General features: G+C 33.8%; 3 protein-coding genes across 9 annotated transcripts; 1 reads left to right on the forward strand and 2 right to left on the reverse strand.

The window, feature by feature from the left end:
- Nucleotides 1–3,152: 3,152 nt before the first annotated feature.
- Nucleotides 3,153–6,852, forward strand: LOC106382005 (1,8-cineole synthase 1, chloroplastic). 3 transcript variants are annotated; one of them, XM_048762812.1, is made up of 7 exons: nucleotides 3,153–3,596; nucleotides 3,719–3,998; nucleotides 4,086–4,476; nucleotides 4,582–4,800; nucleotides 5,099–5,237; nucleotides 5,386–5,637; nucleotides 5,944–6,852. In XM_048762812.1, the coding sequence occupies exons 1-7, from the start codon at nucleotides 3,390–3,392 to the stop codon at nucleotides 6,256–6,258; spliced, it is 1,803 nt and encodes a 600-aa protein (XP_048618769.1). In that variant the 5' UTR covers nucleotides 3,153–3,389; the 3' UTR covers nucleotides 6,259–6,852. The 3 variants fall into 3 exon arrangements, with proteins under 3 accessions (XP_048618769.1, XP_048618771.1, XP_048618772.1); XM_048762814.1 differs by having other exon boundaries at nucleotides 3,154–3,596; nucleotides 4,170–4,476; XM_048762815.1 differs by lacking the exon at nucleotides 4,582–4,800 and having other exon boundaries at nucleotides 3,155–3,596.
- Nucleotides 6,448–12,344, reverse strand: LOC106382004 (serine/threonine-protein kinase prp4). 5 transcript variants are annotated; one of them, XM_048762809.1, is made up of 15 exons: nucleotides 11,898–12,343; nucleotides 10,731–11,572; nucleotides 10,474–10,637; nucleotides 10,107–10,321; nucleotides 9,905–9,973; nucleotides 9,589–9,673; nucleotides 9,284–9,440; nucleotides 8,883–9,174; nucleotides 8,689–8,803; nucleotides 8,416–8,579; nucleotides 8,174–8,248; nucleotides 7,685–8,100; nucleotides 7,402–7,467; nucleotides 7,028–7,075; nucleotides 6,448–6,915 (listed from the first exon to the last, which is right to left on the reverse strand). In XM_048762809.1, the coding sequence occupies exons 1-12, from the start codon at nucleotides 12,237–12,239 to the stop codon at nucleotides 7,912–7,914; spliced, it is 2,709 nt and encodes a 902-aa protein (XP_048618766.1). In that variant the 5' UTR covers nucleotides 12,240–12,343; the 3' UTR covers nucleotides 6,448–6,915; nucleotides 7,028–7,075; nucleotides 7,402–7,467; nucleotides 7,685–7,911. The 5 variants fall into 5 exon arrangements, with proteins under 5 accessions (XP_048618766.1, XP_048618768.1, XP_048618767.1 ...); XM_048762811.1 differs by adding an exon at nucleotides 11,645–11,689 and having other exon boundaries at nucleotides 10,474–11,572; nucleotides 11,898–12,139; XM_048762810.1 differs by having other exon boundaries at nucleotides 8,720–8,803; nucleotides 10,474–11,572; nucleotides 11,898–12,344.
- Nucleotides 12,345–15,843: 3,499 nt separating this feature from the next.
- LOC106379773 (heavy metal-associated isoprenylated plant protein 26) lies at nucleotides 15,844–16,516 on the reverse strand. Its single transcript, XM_013819650.3, has 2 exons — nucleotides 16,314–16,516; nucleotides 15,844–16,212 (listed from the first exon to the last, which is right to left on the reverse strand). Exons 1-2 carry the CDS (start codon nucleotides 16,411–16,413, stop codon nucleotides 15,974–15,976), a joined length of 339 nt encoding a protein of 112 aa, XP_013675104.2. The 5' UTR covers nucleotides 16,414–16,516; the 3' UTR covers nucleotides 15,844–15,973.
- Nucleotides 16,517–16,649: the final 133 nt, after the last annotated feature.

The following is a 16,649-nucleotide window of genomic DNA, read 5'->3' on the forward strand; positions in this document are numbered from 1 at the left end:
TAGCTTCATTCTGATCATAATTAAAACCTTCTCCATGTTGAAACCAGATATAGTAATTTGCCGTGAAACCTCTATTTATTAAATGCTTCCAAACATTTTCACGGTTTGCCAGTTTCGAATTGTTGCATTTCCGACAAGGACAGAACATCTTACCACTTTCTTGGGCGAGCGGTGTTGAATCTGCTTGATGCATAAATGTCTCCAGACCCGCAAGGTATTCTTTCGTCACTCTCCCGTTAGCATCTCTATGCATATACATCCACTTCCGCAACTCGTAAATAGTCCCGGAGCCAGCCATTTTTTTTCTTTCACGTTTTTTGTTGTTGGTGTGTTTAAAATGATGTTCAAACATCCATATTTATAGGAAAATTCGAATCTGGTAGTTGTAATTTTGCTATGAATTTACGACGAAAATTAATTAGGTGGGCAAAAAAAACGTGTAACACCTATGAAGTTGGTGGATTCAAAAATTTCCTCGCTAAATACACATAAACTATTCCCTCGTAAATACCACGCAAAGTTTACGTCGTATTTACGAGGAAATAGTTTTTCCTCGTAAAATACTCGTAAAATTACATCCACTTTACGACGAAACAGTTTTGTCGTTACGTTACGAGGAAATAACGATGACTTTAGTTTTTCACGTAAATTCGTCGTAAACTCGACGCAAATTTACGAGGATTGTTTTTCCTCGTTAATTTTCGTCGTTAAGCATGTGTTTTCTTGTAGCGTATGTTCTAAAACCAAACTAAACAACAACAAAACAAACTTTTTAAGATGTTGGAGATAGGTTTTACTCCCTACTCAGAGTAATCTAACAATGAATTTGGTTTTGGTTTATCTACGTCAACGTACTTAAAACTTGATAACAAAACAGTGTAAAAGAATAAAAGAAGTTGGCGTTACGAAACATCATAGAAAATAAAGAGGTTGGCCGACTTACTCATGTATAAATACAATAGAGAAGTCGTCTAAACGATTCACTCACAGTCTATACAAAATCAGCTAGATTACGGTTTACAACGTTTTACCTTTGCAATCTAGAAAGTCTTGACAATTTCGTAAGTCTTTTCGCCGACTTCAATATTCTATCTGTAATGCAATTTTTTTCGAATAAAAGCCTTTTTCAAATAGTCCACCATTCAAGAATACCTAAATATATTAATTATTAAGGTATGAACGTCACTCAAGTCTATTCTAAATAAATGCCTACTTTATGTCTTTACGTGAGGGTTCAGCTCTTGTTTACCAAGCTGCTACTACCCACAGTTTTCGTGTAAGTTTTTCTGACAAAAAGAAGATATTGCGTGAGCATTAGTATTGTAAGATATACATAAAAGCGTAGTTGAATTGTTGAAGACACCACGAGAAACCTACCTTTCCTGGTGTAATACCAAGGAGATTTACGATCCATTAGGTTCAGATTACTGGGTTTTGAAAAGAAAAAAATTGGGCTTTTCCATTAGCCCTTCTTGCATTGACATGAGTGTTATCCTTTTATTTCTCCCAAGTTGACGAACTACTAATTACAAGAATCAACCCTGCTGTTGACAAGAATTTTCCACAAGCCCATCGCGAATTTAAATATCTGAACTGTAATTCAAATGTCCAAAATCCAAATGGTCCAACAGCAGCAAAGTTAAATTACCACTAGAACACCACGTTTCTTATGCAAGGACTCGGTCTTCTTATTTCCTGGAATTGATGATGTCTTCTTATTTCCTGGAATTGATGAGTTCCTGGCCAAGCTAAATCACGGTAAGGAGTAGAGTTTAGTGGAGAAGGTATATCAGAGGTTATGGTAAGTTTCTTTCTTTTCCCATTATTCTTTTCAAACCGCCAAAAACATTTTTAAAATGTTTTCTATAACCTTCAGATCTTTTCTTTTCTAATAAAACCACTGTAAAGACATATTTTAAAATAGTTTTTGTAAGAAAAGCATTGAAAACCCCAATGATCATTTAGTTATATATTTATTTGAAAATGTTATATTTATTCATCTCAATTTTTTTTTAATGCAATTCTACTTTTAAATTGTAGCGTGATCTTTTAAAAATAACAGACTTAACAACAGAAAATTTTGATAAACCATATCCGCTGATCCGGTCGGTTTTGGGAGAAACACACTTAGTGCTACCACATTGTCTGACCCGAGTTTGGAATACCTTCCGACTATATAATGTCGGAGTGAACCGATCATCTGTTATGATCCACCTTGTAAACCACTTGGAAGTCCAAGCCCAGACTAACCAAGTGATGATAATTTAGTTTCTGGGGAAAATCGAACCTAAAACTGATGTGGGTATACACCAAGCTCCAAAAAATTACCACTGGACTACTAACACTTGGTTACAATAGAGACTATTTGATATTTGTCACTTTGGATTATCTACTGGCGAACCATTTGAGCTCCCCCTAACCCTCTTATCAACGGGATGATGTTTCTGATTTGTTTGTCGATGTTGTGTGCAAGGATTGATGCAGGTTGAGGTGATTCACCTTTTCATCGTATGTTTTTCTCCCGCTAAATAGCATGTACCGTTGACTGAAACACATAATCACGATTGTGTGTGGCGCATGGCGATGACTATTCAGTAAGAATATTGTTTTCGGTGAAGAGCAATCAGTTAATACTTATCTAAGCTTGATTGTAGATTACCCAAAATGATATGGATATTATTTCCCATGCCACTGACTCTACCTGAGCGGGCCATGTTTTATTTCCTAAAGTAACCAAATTATGACATATTGACACGAACCGACACCACGAGAATCATGAGGTATACGTATTTAGGTTTCGGAGAAAAATATATTTGATTTGATTTCAACTTTCATGTCTGTACATGCGAGTGACTCTACCTAAAGGGGTCATTGCTTTGTTGACTAACATTGCCCAAAATGATACAAAATAATTAATATGCGGGTGACAATTAGGTTTGGTTAGATCTCATGTTTGTTTTTATCTCTTAAAACATATTTTTCTCACTAAAGCTAGTCTTGATATTAGTATTTCATATTACTAAACATTTTGCATCACTTAGTGGCAAAAAAAAAATCATAAGTTAATGATTTAATACCCGATTCATGAATTCGGAAATTTAGTGTGGACTCTACACACGACCGGTCCTGGACATACATGTAAGTGAAACATTGGTTTATAACTTTCAAAATTATAAAAATAATTGAAATAAATATAGATTCTTAAATTTGTAATAAAAAAATTTAACATTTAAATTTTTCAAAATCTCAGAACCGGTTATGCTCTGCGGTTTATGCTATGATCCCAAACTTGAAAACTTTTGCTTATAATTCACTCTTGTCTCTATATAAACGAATGTGTGTCGTCTGTCTAGTCCCACCCACGAAATAATACTCTTAAGTCTAAATACATGGCTAGTTTATATATGACATCAGCTCTTATTTACCAAAATGTTATTACCCATAATAACTTCCGTCTTCCAAGTTTCATATGCAGATCCATGACCAAAATGACGCCGGATAATGTTTCTGTTGATGTCCGCCGTCGACGCTCCGGCAACTATCAGCCTTCTCCTTGGGACCATAGCTATCTCCTCTCTATCAATAATAAATATGCGGTATTTACGTCTACGAGGATATCGTATTAAACATGCATCACTGATCTATTAGTTTCTGTTTTTCTTTTTTTTTAACATGTCTTTTAATACTAGTCTTTAAGATTTAATTACGATGCATACAGAAAGATCAAGAGAAAGTGATAGCTAGAGATTCGTTGAAGGAAAAAGTGAGGAAGATGCTTGGTGCTGAGACAAGGAGTCGTCTCGAGCAATTAGAGCTCATAGACGATTTGCAAAAACTTGGCATTTCATATCATTTTGAGGTAGAAATAAATAACATTTTAATGGAGTTTCATCATCAAAATGGAAGAAGCATCAGGAAATATGACAAAGAAGAAGATTTGCATGCAACGTCCCTCGAAATCCGACTACTTAGACAACATGGTTTTCATGTATCAGAAGGTTAGAGTATTTTTCATAGTAAAAATGATAATTTCTAAATGATAACATCACATTAGCTAAAAGGGCCGTTTAACCGGCTTATTTCAGACATATTTGATGTGATAATCAACAAAATAGAAAGTGAAACGTTCAAGGGTGACGATATAAATAGTATCATATCTTTGTATGAAGCTTCATATCTCCCCACGAAATCGGATACTAAATTGCGTGAAGTCATCAGACCTTTTGCGACAGAACAAATAAGAAAATTTGTTGATAGTGGTCATGATGGTGAAACATGCAACCTTGAGGTACGTGAGAAGGCGATTCATGCGCTAGAAATGCCGTACCATTGGAGAATGAGAAGGCTAGAAACGAGATGGTACATAGCTGTGTACGAGAAGAAACATGACATGAATATTGTCTTGCTCGAATTTGCAAAAATCGATTTCAATATCGTACAAATTGCTCATCAAGAAGATCTCAAATACGTTTCCAGGTATTACTATAGACTAATAAAAGCAATATATTTTACTGATGCATATCTTGCATGGTATCTATTGTAAATTTTACTTCTAATCCTCTCCCTTTTAATTACATGAAGCTGGTGGAAGGAAACGTGTTTGGTTAACCAACTTCCTTTTGTAAGAGACAGAATAGTCGAGAATTATTTTTGGACCGTTGGATTAATATATGAACCTCAATTTGGAAATATACGACGGATCATGAGTATAGTCAATGCACTTGTTACAACCATTGACGACATTTACGATATATATGGCACTCTTGAAGAGCTTGAACTTTTCACTGACTTGGTTGATAAGTGAGGGCTCTACTAGTCAAATTTTTTTTCGTTTACTTGGTACATTATAAAAAATATTAATGAGCATTGAAAATTAAGGATATCTAAATATTATTGCGGTTTTTGTTTGGAAAAAAAATATATTTATCGAACTGAAACATGTTCACAAAGAGATTTTCATGAATACCATGGTTTAAACTCCGATTTTTATTAAAAATAACGATATATTGCTGATAAATTATAAGGATTGTGCGTTTATTTTCTTTGATATTTTGTTCAAAAGTGTTATTTAGAAAACAATCGTGTAAATATGGTGCAGTTGGGATGTAAATCGTCTTGATGAGCTACCCGAGTACATGAGGTTGTGTTTTCTTATTCTGTTCAATGAAATCAACAGCATTGGATGTGACATTCTTAAATATAAAAATATTGACGTCATCCCTTTTCTAAAAAAATCGGTAAGTTTAATTGATTACTGAAAAACTATTATAGTTTTCTCTTTCAATTTTTGTAAATCTTAGTGGGCAGAGTTATGTTAAGTTTAAATAATAATTTTTAACTGAAAATATTATTAGAGTTCTTTTAATTTCTTTTTATGAAAATTAGTGGGCAGATTTATGTAATACATATCTAGTTGAAGCAAAGTGGTACAAAAAAGGATACAAACCAAGCGTGGAAGAATACATGCAAAATGCTTGGATTTCAATTTCTGCCCCAACAATATTGATTCACTTTTACTGCATTTTCTCTGACCAAATATCGGTTCAAATCTTGGAAAGTTTGTCTCAACACCGTCAAGAAATTGTCCGATGCGCGGCCACCATCCTTCGTCTGGCTAATGACCTTGGAACTTCGCCGGTAAACAATATATCTTCTAAAACATAGTCGTTATGTGTTCACAATTACATTTTGCTATTAACTAAACAACACAGGATAGTCTTCAAACGCTTTCGATTTTAGCAGATCAGATTTGGTAAAGAAAACATTTGCTTTTGATTAAGCTTTGGCTGCTGGTTAAGTTTATCATTCAGCTATTCTCAAAATTACAAACAACAAACCTTATATTAAAAATTGTAAAAATAATTAAAATGATATAAGCACATGTTAGGCTATGGTTTATATCCGTGTATGCTAGCGAATGAATGTGTTTATTTGATATGTAAGGAATTGGCGAGAGGAGACGTTCTCAAATCTGCCCAGTGTTACATGCACGAGACGGGAGCGTCGGAGGAAGAGGCACATGCACACGTGCAGCAGATGATCTGTGACACGTGGGATGAAATTAACTCCGAAACAATAACGGCACGCACTTCATTGTTACTGTCTCGAGGTTTTGTGGAAGCCGCAGTTAACCTGGCACGCATGTCGCAGTGCATGTACCAATACGGCGATGGTCATGGATGTCCCGACAAAGCGAAAACCGTTGAGCGTGTCACGTCCTTGCTTGTTAATCCGGTCCCATTAGATGGACTTAATTAAAACTAAACTTATATTTTTAAACCAATCCTACTTTATGCAACTGAGACAATGACTTAAATTAGCTTGGGGATTACACTGTCAATACACTGAGAATCAACACAAACAAAAAGACAATGGAACGATGCATATATGAATCTCTTTTCGGCTACAATGAAGACAGTAAAATAACACAAAACAAAGAAACATAGCTAATCAAAAGCAACATGAATTTAAATCACAAGATTCACAATCATCACCAAAGTTATATCTCTTCTTTCCTATGACCTTCCAGAATCTTAAGTTTTTAACTATGCACTAACAAGAACACAAAAACTGAATCGGCCTACTTGCAAAGTTTACATTGACAAAACTTCTATGTTCCAAAGAAATCAAGAATGAAGACTTTGTGCAATGAAAAAATGCTCACAAAATCCAATGAAAAGGTCTTAACTTTTTTTTCTGGTAACACATGAAAAGGTTAACTTAATCACTATTTCCCTTGCAGTCTGACCTTAGTTACCATGACTTCGTAAACCTAAAGACCTCTACCGCGCTATTAACAAATAAAAAGGTAAAATATCCACAGCAACTAAAGTTGTGGCCATATCATTGAGGTGAAGCACATAGCACACACAGCTCGACAAACGTACAAAACTTGCAGGAGGAGAGAGAACAGCCCTACAATGATAGAAGTCACAGTTAGTGAACTAAACCACGAGGAGATGGAGTCAAAAGAGAGGCCTATTTAATTGGACAAAGAAATCAAGGAGATACAATTTAATTGCAATACCTTAAATACTTTTTTTTTTCTTGTGCGGCACTCTCCTCCAAGCGAAACCTCCGTCATGACAATAATACAATTTATCAGATAACATGGAAACACACAAACACTAGACAAACAAAAAAAACGAATACTATAGAAGAACAAAAGGTAAACATGCATATTGAAACGGATAACTAAATAAGAAAAAAAAAAGAACAGTTTCAGGCAAAACTTAAACCATCACAACATGAACTGCAGCCAAATACAGTTTAAGAAACTAAAACAGGGAGGGGGCAAAACTCTAAGACCTATTCAAGCAACAGAATCTCTACTAAGGTCAAACTAATAGACCGATGCAGATGCAAAATGTTCACACTACTCCCAATAGACAACCATTGTACCTTCTCCTGTGTGCCTTTAAAGCATTGAAAGACTTTAGAAGTGTTCTCTAAGCGATGGTACTTTTCCTGGAGAAAAACAACATCAGTCCCCTCAAGAAGACCAAAAGAGAAAATGAAGCAATTCACTAAAACAAATGATATTCACAGAGTTTTTTCATATAATTAAAATATGATTCAGAATGGCCCTCTCCTTATTCGGATGGAATGTTTCCAAACATAGACTTCTACAATGAGATTACACAGCAGTATAAAGAAAGAAAGCACCATTAGCAGGTTGTCTTACAATAAAACCAGTAAATTCCCATTGAGAATAGCAGTGGTGAGAACTCCACCAAAACACCATCACCCATGCCGATATTGTAACCAATGCTCTCACGCAGCACAAGGAAGATGGAGACAGTTCAAAGATTAGAACCTCAAATTAAAATTAAGATGTGCAATGTACAAAAATATCTAGGACAACGGCATTTCTTGATATAACAGAGATAAAGAGAAAACGGCAACATGGTTTCACTTGCCAGTGATAAATGGGTGAGCTAATGCCTGTGACACAGTCAGTCTCTTCTCTGGATCAAGGATGAACATCTTGTCTAAGAGATCCCTGAAATGAGCTAACATCTTGGGATCCTCACCAGGGTAACCCTTAATAATTGAACCAAAATCTTTTGGCTTTACATTTACAATCATTCTCTTCATCATCTGAAAAGGAAAAGATAACAAATTACTCTCAAACTGCAGAATCCCAGAGAAAACATAAGGACTGGATTGTTACCTTCCCACTAACAGTGTCCTCCTCTGCAGCGTAAAAGTTCAAGTCGTGATCAAAGTGCTGATCAATAAATGCTCCCTGTTAAACCGAAAGCACAAACATAAGTAAAAGCATAGAAGAACTGCTTCTCTTAAATATACAAACTAGAGCTCTACTTTAGATGTTATGTTCTTCTTTCAAATTCGTTAAGGAAAGCAGTCATCTGAGAAGGCGTATTTTTATATCAAATCTACTTTAACGCTTACCTTACGAAGCATCTTTTTGGGGAAAAGGCCTTTCAGTTCCATATGAAGGCGTAACATATCATTATTTGTAGCGCCAGGGAAAAGAACTTTCCCGCAATAAAGCTCATATAGACAGCAGCCAACCGACCATATATCAAGTGGATGGTCATAAGCCAGCCCCAGAACTGTCATGGAATAAATAGAAGTTTCAATTACATATTATTTGGCAATTAATCAATCAAATCTTCGCTAACAATCCAAAATATGATGATTCTCAAGGCAGATAGAATTTACTGATTTCAGGGGATCTGTAAAAGCGACTAACGAGATATGGCGTGACTTCGTTTTTTCCAGCAAACATTGCATTACCAAAGTCGCAAAGCTTCAACACGGTTTTGTTCTCATTCACCTAGACAAACAGAGAAATTGTCAACTGTTAGAAAGCTCATGGATCAAGTATGAGACAATCACAGAAACGTATAACTGACCAGCATGTTGTCAGGTTTTATATCGCAGTGAAGAACCCCACAATTCTTCAGATGTTTAAGGGCAATGAAAAGCTGCTTTGAATACGACCTAACAGCAGACAGTTTGAGGCCAATGTTACGGCCAAACTTCTTCAAGAGCTCTCGAAGATTTAAATGGAGCGACTCAAACACCAAACAAAGGTGATTCCGGTACTTAAAACTTGAAAGCAAACGAACACAGTGCCGCTTGTCATCTGGATCAGCACCAGCCAGCTTCTTCAATATCTGAACCTCAGTCTGGCCAGCTTTATGCCTACACGAAATGTGATAAAGCAATGAGTCACAAAAGCATAAAGATGATAAAACAGATATTGCATATGAATTCAACGACTTAGTCAGCGCCAATAGAATGCACCACTTACATCGTCTCGTTGTTACGAATAATTTTTATAGCAACTTCGTCAGGTTCAGCTGGTCCAGCTCTTAAATCTTTCGCACGAACGACAGTAGAGAAAACGCCTTTTCCATGAGTAGCAATGACTTCATATCTGCCGTCAATTAGCTCGCCAAACTGATAGCCTAAACAGGAGACAAGACACTATTTTAACGATGAAATTCACAGAAGGGCTTATACGAATTGAAAAGATGAGAATAACATGAAGTGTATGAAGTGGTCAAAAACTACAATATAAACTGGTTTAAACAAATAGAAAGAGAGCAAACTTACTGTAATAACCCTCTGCATCATCCCAATTGTCATGAAGCCCGCTCCTTACCATTGGAACACCATCACCTTTCCCTCGCATGTGATCCTATAAGAAGAAAGCTTTATATAAGGCGAGAAGAAAATAATAAAACCATCACACAACAAACAAACATTTCTCTTATACACGAATCAACAGGTTTGATGAGGATCTGACTAGTAGATCCATGGAAATAGGAGAATCTTAAGATGATAGCATCAGAAGTTTAGTGATCTGTTAGAATAAGGTAAGGTCAAAACTCAAAAGACGTAAAATTGCCAAGTAATTGAGCTTACATACCACTTTTTGATTAGCAGCTGGGGACTCTCCAAATATATCATCATGAAACATGTCAGCTGATCTTTCACTCTGAAAAATATAAGATCGAGAAACATCACCACATATATACTAACTGATAGTGTAAACATAAACCCAAATATTACTCACAACCACACACAACACTAAAGCCAAATAAACAATAAGAAATCCTCTGCTAACCCACCTTTGGGCTACCTTCGCCAAGCCCTGCTGGAGCTTGAGTTTTCTCCGAGTTTGAAATTCCAAACATATTAGGTGGCCCACCAGCTGTTAATGAGGTTTTAGCAACATCACTAACTACAGGGTCGAAGTCCGACTTAGCTTTGGCTGCACCAGCATTAGCATCTGTAACAACTGCAAAAGAAGCCGAATCTGGAGCACTGCTTTCTTGAACGAAATCTGGCACAGAAACAAAAGACTCAGTGAGACTGCAAGAAGTTTGTACAAGTGCAAGTGAAACCAATCAACTAAACCTACCACAAACTAATTACAGCTTTCAGTAAAAGAGCCATTCACGCATACCAAAGTGAGCGGAAGTCTGAAAAAATTACCTATCTCCTTATCCTGCGAAATAAGTTCACTTTGCTGCTCGGGCTTCTTTTTAAATTTCTCTATGCTCTCCCTGATTTTATTTAATTCTTCTTCTTCTATTTCTTCCGGAGATTTCCATATAAATTCTTTGTCATTATCATCTTGATCATTCTCATATTTCGACCTAATAGTAAAATATTTAAGCACCCAACAAAGTAGTAAAGGTGTATCGTCTGTAACAGAACATTTATAAGGGATAGGGTTACTGAAAGAATACCTTTCACCGTTGTCCACTTCAACACTTTTATGCTTCTCCTTATCAGCCTGGATTTCTCTATCTTTGTCACTCTCCCTTTCCTTTTCTCTCATCCTCTCTCGGCTATCATATCTGGTTCTGTCTCTACTCCTACCCCTTCCATTGTCTCTGTCTCGTAAATAATCTCCTTCCCTCTCCCTTCTCCTTTCCCTATCGACGCTCCCACCTCTTTCATTGTCTCTATCTCGTCCTTCCCTCTCCCTTCTCCTATCCCTATCAATGCTGCGCTCCCGTTCCTTATCTTTTCGCCTTTCACGGTCAGCCTCTATCTCCCTCCTTTCTTCTCGTTCTCTTTCCCTCCTCCGATCAATATCCCTCTCTCTCCGTTTACTTCCTTCTGAATCCCTATCTCGAATGCTTCCTTCCCTGTACATATCCTTCTCCTTACTTCTTTCTCTTTCCACGTCTTCTCGAGTATATTCCCTGTCATATCCTTCATATCGCCCACGTCTCTCGCTCCTCCTTGAGTCAACTCTGTCATGACGATACTCCCTACTAGAGTCGCGATGTCTTCCTCTGACCGAAAACTCATCCTCCGCAACAACCCTTGACTTAGATCTACTCCGCGCACGGACTTCGTTATACTGCCGGCTCTCCGTCAGAGACCGGTTACTACTCTTAGGCTTCTCTTCAGAGTTCTCCGAAGAAAACGAACTCCTGCCATTATCACAACTTCTTTTTCCAACTCTCTCCGAAGGACCCCCAGATTCTTTATACCACCTCTTGTCCTCCCTTTTGGATTCACGAGTCAGAACACCATTAGAAGTATCGGCATTTCGAGCACCAGTAAACCCATGGACAAGCTACAAAACGCATGAGAACACATTAAAAAAATGATAAAGAAGCAACAACATAATCGCGAAACCAGTTCTTACAAATCAAGTGAAAGCCCATCAGTCTCCATTGAACGCCTAGGGCAACTGCTTTCTTACATATGCATTGAAACACTCAGGTTATCTAAAGAAAAAACTCTCAAAGACCAAGGCTTTTATAATAATTTCAGCTTAAAGCTGTTTGGATACTGAGTTATAAAACACAACCTATAGTTTCAATCAAACCCCTATAATCCCAGCATCCAAGCAGAATCTATAAGCAAAAGGCAAGTAAAAGAGGGCGATTAGAACAGACCAAATCATTGTCTTGAATCTGATCGGATTTGATTTCGCCTGACTCGCCATCAGAATCTGGTGCCTTGACATTCGCGAGCTCTTCTTCATCTAGAATCTCCCCTTCCTCAACGTCATCCCCACCACCGCCGTTACTAACTCCAATCGGAGTAACATCCATCAGCTCAGCCTCATCTTCTCCCGATGGAATCTCATCTTCGCGCTTCTTATCACGGCGGTGTCGGTGGTGGCGCTTGTGGTGACGGTGCTTGTGGCGCTTGGATGATTTATCGGCTTCGTCGGAGGATGAGGAGGAACGGTGGTGTTTGCGGTGGAGAGATTTGATCTGATTGTCATTCGTCATGAGATCGTCGAAATTAGGGTTGGGGCTCAAGAGAATTGGGTTGGTTTGTTTTTCACCTCTTTCTTTCTTTCTAGCTCGGTATGTTTTCGCGACTCACGAATAAGCAATAGATATCTTATATATATTGTACTAGGATAATAGGGCATGGTGAATTTATTTGTATATATTATCGATAGTTTCTTTTATATATTTGATCATTTTATTTATATATATAAAATATTTTTTGTTGTTATTATATAATTTCTTTCCGATTGATCGGATCAATTTTTATTAAAAATAATGGAACAAAACTATAATTAATACATCATGGGTTGATCGGATTGTACAAATTATGACATAAAAACCTTATTTTTTCCATCGAACACATTCTTGAAAAAAGTGAACAGTATTGTTTTCACAGTTGAATTATTTTGACTTCTATCTTCCATATGGTTTTGAAAGCTTTCAAATCAACCATCGAATTGATACATGTCATTTTAATGTTTTTAGTCGTATACTTAAGGAAAACTTACATTTTTGTAATTTAAAGTCGTTTTAAAAAATTCAAAATATAACATATAAGAAAAAATCTAACATATAAGAAAAATATAACATATAAGGTGTCCTCATTTTCATATTCTAAAGTCGTTTTTAAAAAAAATATAACATATAAGGTTTCCTCATTTTTGTAATTTAAAGTCATTTTAAAAAATTCAAAATATAACATATAAGAAAAAGTCTAATTTTTTTATTATATGGTTAATGTGATTGTTTATTTTTTTTAATAATATAAAATTAAACAAAATGAAGAAGGATGCAAAAATTGTTATCAAATCTTTATTATTCATAATCATTAATTGCCATATATATGTAAATAATATTAAGTAATTTCGTAGCTTTTATTTAGGGAACGAATACACACTTCTTATATTTTACGTTAATATAATGTTTTCTAGTGGACATTAAACAAAATATGACATAAAAACCTTATTTTTTCCCTCGAACACATTCTTGAAAAAGTGAACAATATTGTTTTCACAGTTGAATTATTTTGACTTTTATCTTACATATGGTTTCGAAAGCTTTCAAATCAACCATCGAACTGATACATGTCATTTTAATGTTTTTAGTCGTATACTTAAAGAGAACTTACATTTTTGTAATTTAAAGTCGTTTTAAAAAATTCAAAATATAACATATAAGAAAAAATCTAACATATAAGAAAAATATAACATATAACTATAAGGTGTCCTCATTTTTGTATTTTAAAGTCGTTTTAAGAAAAATATAACATATAAGGTTTTCTCATATTTGTAATTTAAAGTCATTTTAAAAAATTCCAGATATTACATATAAGAAAACATCTAATTTTTTTATTATATGGTTAATGTGATTGTTTATTATTTTTTTAAATATAAAATTAAATAAAAATGAAGAAGGATGCAAAAATTGTTATCAAATCTTTATTATTCATAATCATTAATTGTCATATATACGTAAATCATATTAGATAATTCTATAACTTTTATTTAAGGAAAGAATACACACTTATTATATTTTAGGTTAATATAATGTTCTCTAGTGAACATTAAACAAATTATGACATAAAAACCTTATTTTTTCCATCGAACACATTCTTGAAAAAAAGTGAACAGTATTGTTTCCACAGTTAAATTATTTTGACTTTTATCTTTCATATAGTTTTGAAAGCTTTCAAATCAACCATCGAATTGATACATGTCATTTTAATGTTTTTAGTCGTTTACTTAAGGAAAACTTACATTTTTGTAGTTTAAAGTCGTTTTAAAAAAATTCAAAATATAACATATAAGAAAAATATAACATATAAAATGTCATCATTTTTGTATTTTAAAGTCGTTTTAAAAAAATATAACATATAAGGCTTCCTCATTTTTGTAATTTAAAGTCATTTTAAAACATTCAAAATATAACATATAAGAAAAAATCTAATTTTTTTATTATATATTTAATGTGATTGTTTAATTTTTTTAATAATATAAATTTAAACAAAAATGAAGAATGATGCAAAAATTGTTATCAAATCTTTATTATTCATAATCATTAATTGCCATATATATGTAAATCATATTAGGTAATTCCGTAGCTTTTATTTAAGGAAAGAATACACACTTCCTATATTTTAGATTAATATAATGTTCTCTAGTGTTATATAATTATGAAATAATGTGACAACATTAGATTAAACTATGCTTTATATTAGATGCTCTAGAATTCTTTGGAATAGAATTTAGAAGGCATTTAGAGTGCCACCTAGGATTTGGGGTTTTTTTTAATTAATACAAAATTAAGGTTCTAATTTTTCAAATGCTTCTCAATTAATATATAGGGGTACAGATGTGTATTCTTTTCTTTCTTTTTTTTCTAGATGTGTATTTTTTTCGATTTTTAAACTGTAAACTAGAAAGGCTTATTTTTCTTTTTTTTCTTTTTTTTTTTATCAAAAAAAAGAAAAAAAAAGAAAGGCTTATTTTTCAAATAACCAAAAAAAAAATTAGATAGTGAATTTGTATTTTTTGTGTATAAAAGGCAATTTTTTAAATTAGAATTAGGTCGCCGACAAAAGAAACTAGAACTGAATCAAAAAAATTATTAAAATACATTAGGGTCATAGAACACAAATTAGAGGATCAACCTGAAATAAAATATTTAGTATCATAAATAATTAAGATTATATGAGTGATATTTTCAAATGTATTTAGAATATTTGAAACAAAAATGACCTCAAATAATCTTAAAACAATTTTTTTGTTCATAAACTAACTTTCAATTATAAAAATGACCAAAATAAATTTTATTAAAAAGTAAATGACAATTATACATCTTTCTGTAGATATAAAAATAAATATTTTTAAATAAGATTAATTTTTTGAAAAGGTTTTTTACAAAAAGATTAGGAAAACTTTCGGAATTGTGTACGATATCTTTCTGAATTTGATTTTAGGAATACATCCCTGAATTAGTATAATATCTTCGTAAAAATTTTGGAAGACCTTCCTAAATTTAATATCTAAATTTTATAAAGATATTATACATATTATTTAAAATATCTTTGCAAATTTGCAAAACATGTTATATTGAATGGTATTTTCTTAGATATGTATGATTTGTATATAAATCAAATTTAATAAGATATCATACACATTTAAGAATAATTCCTAAATATACATACAAGTTACATTCAAGAAATCTATTCGCATATTTATGAACATATTCCTGAATTTGGGAAAAAATTACAAATTCAGTAAGATATATGCACGTTTAAGAAGGTCTTGCTAAACTTTTAAAGAAAAATTGTTGTTCAAAAAATTCGAAAGAAATTTCCAAAATAATTTTCAAAAAATACTAAAAATTCATCACTGAACTTATAATTTTACAACTATTTCAATTAAGATATAGTAATTCAATGTACTTTCATTAGTTTAGTGGTTGATTAAGAATATTGCAAGTTATGGATTTGAGTTTTGGGAAATGGTTGCTCAGTGTCGAAGCAATCTCTTTTATTCTAAAACCTGAACCCATCATTTCGTGTAGTAGGAGTAAAATTACACATGTAGATTGTATTTTGGATTATAATGTATCGACAAAAGTAACATAATGAACATTTCATTAATAACGAGTATCACTTTTGTATATATACGCACTGTATCTTCCAATGCTTTTTACAAATGTATATCCATGTTGGAGGATAAAAGGACCAAACGACTTTAATGAAACTAAAACAATAGTGGCATGGTCATGTGATCAGGTTGCTGTTCGGAATATTCATGCTCCGGTTCGTATGGTGTCTCATGGTCATGGAATCCTTCTTCTCTGCCGGTGAGATCTTCAACTTCAAGAATCTCGACCCTCCGTTTCATCTTCTTCTGCAGTTTTACTACAACATCTGACGGTCTAAATCGTCCACAAACAATTATCCTGTCTTCCTTTTTCTCGATCGTGTGTGTATCAATCCCTTCACAGAAAGTTTCACACCAAGTGTGTATTATTATTTTATTAATATTGCATTTTTAGCTTTTTCATATCTTCAATTAATATAACCTAACATATACCAACCTTTCAAATTGATGACAATCCTTCTAACTTTTCTACAACAGGCATTGCAATCCAAATTAATCCGCATCACAACACAACATTGCCTCTGCTTTTCCGACATGGAACGAAAAAGCACGACGTTCTGTGAAATGTGTTTGGTCAAGAGAACACGAGATTTTGAAATAACACGAAAGATTAAATGATAAAAGTTATAGACTAAGCTTCTGGAATCTGATTCTATAACTTAGGTTGAGCGGAGAAGATATATGACAAAACCGGTTTTGTCATGTTACCTATTATCCATTGAGAAGCATCTTTGTGTTCCAGATGGTTTAACGAAACCGGAAATAACAATTA

This window comes from Brassica napus, chromosome C7, assembly GCF_020379485.1.
Source record: "Brassica napus cultivar Da-Ae chromosome C7, Da-Ae, whole genome shotgun sequence".
Taxonomy (NCBI): domain Eukaryota; kingdom Viridiplantae; phylum Streptophyta; class Magnoliopsida; order Brassicales; family Brassicaceae; genus Brassica; species Brassica napus.